At 42.4% G+C, this 10,659-nt stretch overlaps 1 protein-coding gene across 1 annotated transcript; it reads left to right on the top strand.

Moving 5' to 3' along the window:
* Window positions 1-3,768: 3,768 nt before the first annotated feature.
* Window positions 3,769-9,067, top strand: LOC118936784 (CD209 antigen-like protein A). The gene is made up of 4 exons (XM_036934080.1): window positions 3,769-3,987; window positions 5,518-5,684; window positions 5,870-5,973; window positions 6,688-9,067. Exons 1-4 carry the CDS (start codon window positions 3,918-3,920, stop codon window positions 6,827-6,829), a joined length of 483 nt encoding a protein of 160 aa, XP_036789975.1. The 5' UTR covers window positions 3,769-3,917; the 3' UTR covers window positions 6,830-9,067.
* The last annotated feature ends 1,592 nt before the right edge of the window (window positions 9,068-10,659 follow it).

Here is a 10,659-nt window from a genome sequence, read left to right as displayed (position 1 = left end):
AGGGCTAATGAATCACTATGGTATGGAGTAACATCTAGTTGTTAAAGGACTAATGAATCACTGTGGTATGGAGTAACATCTAGTTGTTAAAGGACTAATGAATCACTATGGTATGGAGTAACATCTAGTTGATAAAGGACTAATGAATCACTATGGTATACATCTAGTTGATAAAGGACTAATGAATCACTGTGGTATGGAGTAACATCTAGTTGTTAAAGGACTAATGAATCACTATGGTATGGAGTAACATCTAGTTGATAAAGGACTAATGAATCACTATGATATGGAGTAACATCTAGTTGTTAAAGGACTAATGAATCACTATGGTATGGAGTAACATCTAGTTGTTAAAGGACTAATGAATCACTGTGGTATGGAGTAACATCTAGTTGTTAAAGGACTAATGAATCACTATGGTATGTAGTAACATCTAGTTGTTAAAGGACTAATGAATCACTGTGGTATGGAGTAACATCTAGTTGTTAAAGGACTAAGGAATCACTATGGTATACATCTAGTTGATAAAGGACTAATGAATCACTATGGTATGGAGTAACATCTAGTTGTTAAAGGACTAATGAATCACTATGATATGGAGTAACATCTAGTTGATAAAGGAATTATGAATCACTATGGTATGGACTAACATCTAGTTGTTAAAGGACTAATGAATCACTATGATATCGAGTAACATCTAGTTGTTAAAGGACTAATGAATCACTATGGTATACATCTAGTTGATAAAGGGCTAATGAATCACTATGGTATGGAGTAACATCTAGTTGTTAAAGGACTAATGAATCACTGTGGTTGACAAATTTAAAAAAAACATGAAAAAGAGGAAGAAATAAAGCACAGAAGAGAATGATCAAGGAATGAAGAGGAAGTTACACACAACTGTCTGGTCCACAGGGCCGAATCCCAAATGGCATTCTATTCCCCATGTAGTGCAGATAAAGAGAATATGGTGCCATTTGTCTCACATCCCAATAGTCTCCTTCTTATTGGTGGATAGAGCCTTGAAACATCCTGTCATCAGCTGTGGGCCACAGACAGAGTGATTTCCCAGAAAACAGAAAAGTACAGGATTTAGACACATCAGACCAACTACTGCTCAGTCAGTTAGAAAGGTAATCATACAGTAGATATTACCATTAGGAGTCAGTTAGAAAGGTAATCATACAGTAGATATTACCATTAGGAGTCAGTTAGAAAGGTAATCATACAGTAGATATTACCAGTAGGAGTCAGTTAGAAAGGTAATCATACAGTAGATATTACCAGTAGGAGTCAGTTAGAAAGGTAATCATACAGTAGATATTACCATTAGGAGACAGTTAGAAAGGTAATCATACAGTAGATATTACCATTAGGAGACAGTTAGAAAGGTAATCATACAGTAAGTAAATACTGTAAGTAAAAGTAACTTAGATGTCCGACAGACTTAATTAGTTGATTTATTGATTGATTGGTTTAATCATTGATATTCGGTACGGTTAGTTAAGATGGCCGAGTACGTCAACAAACAGGTGATTGAATTGAACAAAGTTACTGAAGAAAACCGGAACAGATTGACGAGGAGTGTGAAGACTGAGACCCATCTCTCAGGTAAGAACTAAGTATTCTAAGTATCTTAGTGTCTCACACAGTAGCTGAGGCACGCAGGCAGGTCTGCACGTACAAACTGAATGCGTTCACGCACGCACACAAACACACACTAATACCACACACTAGAAAAACACATCTACATATTTATGCTTCTGTCTTCTGGGTGGTTCAGTTAGAATGGAGCTTGGTGTTCAAAACTTGCTGAGGTCACGTACACTAAAATGTATCAATTCAATTTATTTTTTACTTCAGCTATTGAAAGTATTAGGAACTATTTAAATATGATTAATTGAAAATAACCTTTTTAAACAACAACACATTGGAAACCCAGAGCTGGAGAAACCCGGAGCTGGAGAAATATAATCACTCTCAAAATCAAAGAGAGAGCTACAGTATTTCACCTTTATTTACCTAGGCAAGGCAAGGTTAGAACTAATTTTCAATGATGGCTTAGGAACTGCCTGTTCAGGGACAGAACAACAGATTTGCACCTTGTCAGCTCAGGGATTTGAACTTGCAGCCTTTTAGTTATTAGTCCAATGCTCTAACCACTAGGCTAACCTGCAACCCCAGTGTGTCTGCAAGGAGTGACCATCCATGATCAACATGATAGTTTGAACCATGAGGCTAAATACACAGTGCTTGTTTACAAATCCATAGTTTATAATTCCATGGTAAAACAGGTTTATATTTGGGTTCTGATGGGGTTAGACAGTTCAACTAAGATCATGAGGTATTTCTAAGTTACATTTTTAAAGAATCAATTCAGTAAATATTATGAATTTAAATGTGTAAAAAATTGTAAATACAGAAATTGCAAATTGACCCTTTAAATCATGCTATGACTATATTGTATTACTTTGGTAATTTCTTCATACATTTGCTTCCTGTTTATCAGATTGGAGATGACCGCAAGGTTGAGTAAACTGTTGCTGCCAACCCTCAAATTGGGGGAAAACCAGTGACACATTGGAAATGTTTGGTTAGGGATGTGTGTTCTCTTTTAATTTGAATCATTAGTGATGTGTGTGTGTGTGTGTGTGTGTGTGTGTGTGTGTCTGTCGGCGTGTGTGTGTGTGTCTGTCGGCGTGTGTGTGTGTGTGTGTCTGTCAGCGTGTGTGTGTGTGTCTGTCGGCGTGTGTGTGTGTCTGTGTGTGTGTGTGTGTGTGTGTGTGTGTGTGTGTGTGTGTGTGTGTGTGTGTGTGTGTCTGCCTGTGTTTCTCTGCAGATGGAAGACTAAGACTCTACAGGCTGGCTGCTGGGTGTTTAGGAGTGCTGTGTGTTCTACAAGTCACTCTCAACATCTCCCTGAGGCTGGCTTTCTGTGAGTGAGTCTGTGTCCCAAATGACACCCTATTAGCGCTCTGGTCAAACGTAATGCACTATATAGGGTATAGGGTGCCATTTGGGACTCTATCTCATTTGGGACACTATTCCCATTTGGGACACTATTCCATGTGTAGTGCATTACTTTTGACCAGGGCCCATAGGACAGATATGTATTTTATTATCACACCATAGTTCTGTACTTACAGTGCAAGGATCATAATTCAGACTTGATGTTACATAATGTTGTTGTTGACATGGTCCATGAAAAAAGTAGTATGTACTGTAACTGGTACACTTGGCCTTGTGTACGTCACTGAAAATGGTGAACAATGTAAACACCACAACCAGGACTGTGTTCCAAATAGCACCCTATCCTCTTTAAAAGGCACTACTTTTGACCAGGGTACATAGGGCTTTGGTCCTCGGTATTGCACTACAGAAGGAATAGGGTGTCATGTGGGACGCATCACATGCAGGAACTTCTTTGTTTTTCAGCTGGCTCTAACGAAGAGAGAAACCAGTTAGAGACCTGTTACAACACCACCAGCCTGCCGCAAGACAGAGACCAGTCAGATACCAGTAGTCGTGTCATTGACCTGTGTACAGAAAGAGACCAGCTGCAGAAGGAGAGAGACCAGTGCCGGAAGAACATGAACCAGCTAAAGAGGATGAGAGGCCAGTTACAGAGTGAGAGAGACCAGTTACAGAGTGAGAGAGACCAGTTACAGAGTGAGAGAGACAAGTTACTAAAGGAGAGAGACCAGTTACAGAGTGAGAGAGACCAGTTACTAAAGGAGAGAGACCAGTTACAGAGTGAGAGAGACCAGTTACTAAAGGAGAGAGACCAGTTACTTAAGGAGAGAGACCAGTTACAGAGTGAGAGAGACCAGTTACAGAGTGAGAGAGACCAGTCAGAGAAAACAGATGACAAAATACAGTTACAGGAGCGTAATAATGCCCTGACTAAAGACAGGGACATGTTGAGAGACAGGGTCAGTGTTCTGACCAATGAGAAGGTGGCGCTGGAGAAGAGGCTCTCTGTGAGTGGTAAGTAGTCAAGTCAGACACTAGGGCTGCATCCCTCTTCTCTACCCTTCATTCTCCTGAAGGGTGAATTTACAGTCTGACCTCAAAGACTAGACGTAACATAGTAAAAGTAAATCTGTGGCACTCAAATTAGTGTGATATGTTACGTTTGGTATAGTTACAAAAGAGAGAAGGTTACTTAAGGCAAAAAAAGAAGGGATGTAAAGGTTTTCCTCCTCTTCCTCTGAAGAGGAGAGGCGAGAAGGATCGGAGGACCAATATGCGGCGTGGTAAGTGTCCATGGTTCTTTTAATAAGAAATACTCAACATGAACACAACTGATACAAAGAACAATAAACGTGAAACGAACGAAAACCAAAACAGTACCGTGTGGTGAAAAACACAGACATGGAAACAAACACTCACAAACAAACAGTGAAACCCAGGCTACCTAAGTATGATTCTCAATCAGAGACAACTAATGACACCTGCCTCTGATTGAGAACCATACTAGGCCGAAACATAGAAATCCCCAAATCATAGAAAAAACAAACATAGACTGCCCACCCCAACTCACGCCCTGACCATACTAAATAAATACAAAACAAAGGAAATACAGGTCAGAACGTGACAAGGGAAGATGGGTGGCCATATGATGGAACTGTCTATCAACTCAAAGATTGTGTGTTCGAATCACATCATGGACGACATCAGTATTTTTAACTTATTAGCAACTTTGCAACTACTTACTACTTTTTATCTACTTTGTAACTATAAACTTAACATGTGAGCTAACCATTCCCATAACCTTAACGTAACCCCTAACCCTAAACTTAATCCCTAAAACCTAGCCTAGATAATGTTAGCAACCGACCCACATAGCTAACATTGTCACGACTTCCGCCGAGGTTGGCTCTCCTGCCCGTTCGGGCGGTGCTCGGCGGTCGTCGTCACCGTCCTACTAGCCACTACCGATCCCTTTTCGTGTATCTGTTGGTTTTGTCTGATTGGTTGCACCTGTGTGTTGTTTAGTTAATTAGTGTCTGTATATAATGTAGGTTGTCCCACCCTTGTTTTGTGCGGGATTGTTTATGTTGTCATTCATTTCGTCTATCAGTGTTTTTGTGTTTCTTATTCTCCGGTTAGTCTGTTATCCTGTGTTGGATATTTCACCCTGTGTGTGTTTGGGTTGACCGTGTTTGTTTTGTTCACCGAAGAATAAAACTTTATATCGCTATCTGCTCTCTGCGCCTGATTCCACCCACCTTGATTAGACGTGACAAACATTAGCCACAACAAAGTGAAATTCATAACATATCATACAAAATTGACGATGGACATCGACAAATTAATACAGACTATGTGAGATTTTACATATCATACTAACGTTTACCATGTTACATTTGTTGCTGAGACCAGGGTGGAACAACACTGTGTGCTGTGCACACCAATCATGGATTCACCAATAGTTAAATGACAATGTGAATGAAAATATTCAGTACAATAAACACGTGTTATATATTTCACATATTATGTCAATTTCTTCAACAGAGCAAAATATTTGTCCAAAAATCTGCAATTGTTGTCCGGAGGGTTGGAGGCTGTTGGGATCCAGCTGTTACTTCCTGTCGACTCACAGGAAAACCTGGGAAGAGAGCAGACTGGATTGTATGAACAGAGGAGCAGACCTGATGATCATAAACAGCGAGGAGGAACGAGTGAGTGAGTGAGTGAGTGAGTGAGTGAGTGAGTGAGTGAGTGAGTGAGTGAGTGAGTGAGTGAGTGAGTGAGTGAGTGAGTGAGTGAGTGAGAATCAAATGTAATTGGTCAGTAATGTATCTTCCAGTACTTAACACATGCAGTCTATAGTAGTTGACAATATCAGTATCTTTCTCAACAACAGAAGTTTCTCTGTGGCCTCAACAAGATTGTCTGGATTGGTCTGACTGACTCCGATACTGGGAGGACACGGAAATGGATGCGTGGCACACCACTGACCACGGCAAGGTAAGAGTCTATAATGCTCTAATAACAATGACCACCCCAAGGTAAGAGTCTAATGCTCTATAATAACACTGACCACCCCAAGGTAAGAGACTACTGCTCTATAATAACACTGACCACTCCAAGGTAAGAGACTACTGCTCTAATAACACTGACCACCCCAAGGTAAGAGACTACTGCTCTATAATAACACTGACCACCCCAAGGTAAGATACTACTGTTCTATAATAACACTGACCACCCCAATGTAAGAGACTACTGCTCTATAATAACACTGACCACCCCAAGGTAAGAGACTACTGCTCTATAATAACACTGACCACTCCAAGGTAAGAGACTAATGCTCTGTAATAACACTGACCACCCCAAGGTAAGAGACTACTGCTCTATAATAACACTGACCACCCCAAGGTAAGAGACTACTGCTCTAATAACACTGACCACTCCAAGGTAAGAGACTACTACTCTATAATAACACTTACCAGGCAAGTCAGTTAAGAACAAATTATTATCTACAATGATGACCTACCCCGTCCAAAACAGGACGACGCTGGGCCAATTATGCGCCGCCCTATGGGACTCCCAATCTCGGCCGGATGTGATACAGACTACTGCTCTCTAATAACACTGACCACAGTTTAAGCAGTCTAACTCTGTGTTGTTCATACTCTGGGTTCTGAGAGAGTGATCAGTGTAACTCTGTTGTTTCTACTGCAGCTATTGGAGGAGTGGAGGCCCTTATGGTGGTGGAGTGGAGAACTGTGTGGTGGTACGTTACTGGTCATCAGGATACAGAGAAGGGTGGAACTATCAGTGTTCATATCCACAGTTCTGGATGTGTGAAAAAGGCCCCTTGTAGGTACTGCTGTTTAAGGAACTCTGAAGACGGATTCTATATTTTGTTAGAATGGCACTCTGAACTAGACGTTGGAAAGAAAGGCACACACACACACACACACACACACACACACACACACACACACACACACACACACACACACACACACACACACACACACACACACATACAAGCATGAACACATACAAAACAAATGAGGTATATATCACCCAATAGCTGCTGTCAATGTTTAAATGTAGGGTTCATTATGTATCATTGCATGTAGGCTGTACACAATTCTCTCTCTCTACCTCTACCTTTCTCATGTTGATGGTTGTTTACACTGTTGAAAGGTTACGTGATGATTCCACCTAGTGGTTAACGTGAGAGATGGACTCACCATAGAGTTGAAAAAGTGGTATTACAGACTGGCCTACTGGCTTTTCCTCAATTCATCCTTCATCGATTACTCCTCGCATCCTCTCTCCTCGCCTCCTTCTCAAAACACATTGGAGAATACATTCCTCGGGGAGGGACCTTCTCCTCTAATAGGGGTGAGGAGGAGAGGATTTTATGTTAAGATTTAGATGAGTGTGTAGACACACCACACTCTAAAATGCTTGCACTCATTGTTTTTATTAGCAACATGTCATGTGATTTGCCATGCTTCCGCTAAGTTCATTAATCATTTTTCTCTATTTTTTTCATGATCGATTATTATCATCAATCCCTTTTATAATGAGAAGAACAAAGGCACAGATTAATAAATAAATGAACAATGTCCCCTGACGTCTACCAGCTTCCTGATTGAATGTGATTGGATCGTTTAAGTGTGACCTGCAGTTGGACACAGACGACAGAACAGGACTTAGAGGACACACACTGTGTGCAGGCAGAGACGCACACTGTGAAGTTCCCCTTTTAAACCTCTGATAAAGATGCAGACAGATTTCTTACACACACTTCTGCATATTTTCTCACACTGATGTCACACATACACACAGCATAGATAGGACAAAAGGCCCCTATATGGCCATCGATGGCCAGTCACGGAGTGCAAGCCATAACGTGTCTTCCTTATGAACAACAACACAAGCAGGACTCGCAAAATATGACGTACAGACAGACATCAGAGAGGTACCAGTGGAGACACACATCAGAGTAACTACTCAACTACTAGTAATCATACAGTAGATATTACCATTAGGAGTCAGTTAGAAAGGTAATCATACAGTAGATTTTACCATGAGGAGTCACTTCCCCAAGTAGACCAGGAAGTTTCTCAGGAATCAGAAAAAAAGGTGAAAAGAAGTAAAAGAAGGTGACCAGCTACAGACCAATTACAACAACATGACTGAGGAGAGGCCAGCTGCTGACCAATTACAACAACCTGACTGAGGAGAGGCCAGCTGCTGACCAATTACAACAACATGACTGAGGAGAGGCCAGCTGCTGACCAATTACAACAACCTGACTGAGGAGAGGCCAGCTGCTGACCAATTACAACAACCTGACTGAGGAGAGGCCAGCTGCTGACCAATTACAACAACATGACTGAGGAGAGGCCAGCTGCTGACCAATTACAACAACCTGACTGAGGAGAGGCCAGCTGCTGACCAATTACAACAACATGACTGAGGAGAGGCCAGCTGCTGACCAATTACAACAACCTGACTGAGGAGAGGCCAGCTGCTGACCAATTACAACAACCTGACTGAGGAGAGGCCAGCTGCTGACCAATTACAACAACCTGACTGAGGAGAGAGAACAGCTACAGACCAATTACAACAACCTGACTGAGGAGAGGCCAGCTGCTGACCAATTACAACAACATGACTGAGGAGAGGCCAGCTACTGACCAATTACAACAACCTGACTGAGGAGAGGCCAGCTGCTGACCAATTACAACAACCTGACTGAGGAGAGGCCAGCTGCTGACCAATTACAACAACATGACTGAGGAGAGGCCAGCTGCTGACCAATTACAACAATCTGACTGAGGAGAGGCCAGCTGCTGACCAATTACAACAACCTGACTGAGGAGAGGCCAGCTGCTGACCAATTACAACAACCTGACTGAGGAGAGGCCAGCTGCTGACCAATTACAACAACATGACTGAGGAGAGGCCAGCTGCTGACCAATTACGACAACATGACTGAGGAGAGAGATCAGTTACAGACCAGTAACAACAACCTGACTGAGGAGAATGACCAGCTACAGACCAGTTCCAGCAACCTGATTAAAGAGAGAGACCGGCTACAGAGCAGATACAACAACCTGACTGAGGTGAGATAACCATCTACAGACCAATTACAACAACCAGACTAAAGAGAGAGACCTTTTACACAACAATTACAACACCCTGGGCCTCCCGGGTGGCACAGTGGTTAAGGGCGCTGTACTGCAGCACCAGCTGTGCCACCAGAGACTCTGAGTTTGCGCCCAGACTCTGTCGTAACCGGCCGCAACCGGGAGGTCCGTGGGGCGACGCACAATTGGCCTAGCGTTGTCCGGGTTAGGGAGGGGTTGGCCGGTAGGGATTTCCTTGTCTCATCGCGCAACAGCGACTCCTGTTGCGGGCCGGGCGCAGTGCCCGCTAACCAAGGTTGCCAGGTGCACAGTGTTTCCTCCGACACATTGGTGCGGCTGGCTTCCAGGTTGGATGCGCGCTGTGTTAAGAAGCAGTGCGGCTTGGTTGGGTTGTGTATCGGAGGACGCATGACTTTCAACCTTTGTCTCTCCCGAGCCCGTACGGGAGTTGTAGCAATGAGACAAGATAGTAGCTACTAAACAATTGGATACCACGAAATTGGGGAGAAAAACGGGGTAAAATTTGATTTTAAAAATTAATAATTACAACACCCTGACTAAAGGGAGAGACATGCTACAGACCTATTACAACAACCAAATTAAAGAGATAGATCAGCTGGAGAAGGAGTAGAAGATATAGCAGAGGAGATACAGTGCCTTGCGAAAGTATTCGGCCCCCTTGAACTTTGCGACCTTTTGCCACATTTCAGGCTTCAAACATAAAGATATAAAACTGTATTTTTTTGTGAAGAATCAACAACAAGTGGGACACAATCATGAAGTGGAACGACATTTATTGGATATTTCAAACTTTTTTAACAAATCAAAAACTGAAAAATTGGGCGTGCAAAATTATTCAGCCCCCTTAAGTTAATACTTTGTAGCGCCACCTTTTGCTGCGATTACAGCTGTAAGTCGCTTGGGGTATGTCTCTATCAGTTTTGCACATCGAGAGACTGACATTTTTTCCCATTCCTCCTTGCAAAACAGCTCGAGCGCAGTGAAGTTGGATGGAGAGCATTTGTGAACAGCAGTTTTCAGTTCTTTCCACAGATTCTCGATTGGATTCAGGTCTGGACTTTGACTTGGCCATTCTAACACCTGGATATGTTTATTTTTGAACCATTCCATTGTAGATTTTGCTTTATGTTTTGGATCATTGTCTTGTTGGAAGACAAATCTCCGTCCCAGTCTCAGGTCTTTTGCAGACTCCATCAGGTTTTCTTCCAGAATGGTCCTGTATTTGGCTCCATCCATCTTCCCATCAATTTTAACCATCTTCCCTGTCCCTGCTGAAGAAAAGCAGGCCCAAACCATGATGCTGCCACCACCATGTTTGACAGTGGGGATGGTGTGTTCAGCTGTGTTGCTTTTACGCCAAACATAACGTTTTGCATTGTTGCCAAAAAGTTCAATTTTGGTTTCATCTGACCAGAGCACCTTCTTCCACATGTTTGGTGTGTCTCCCAGGTGGCTTGTGGCAAACTTTAAACGACACTTTTTATGGATATCTTTAAGAAATGGCTTTCTTCTTGCCACT

Source organism: Oncorhynchus mykiss, chromosome 10, assembly GCF_013265735.2.
Source record: "Oncorhynchus mykiss isolate Arlee chromosome 10, USDA_OmykA_1.1, whole genome shotgun sequence".
NCBI lineage: Eukaryota > Metazoa > Chordata > Actinopteri > Salmoniformes > Salmonidae > Oncorhynchus > Oncorhynchus mykiss.
Note: the sequence above shows the minus strand (reverse complement) of the source record. Positions and strands in the feature narration are given on the sequence as shown.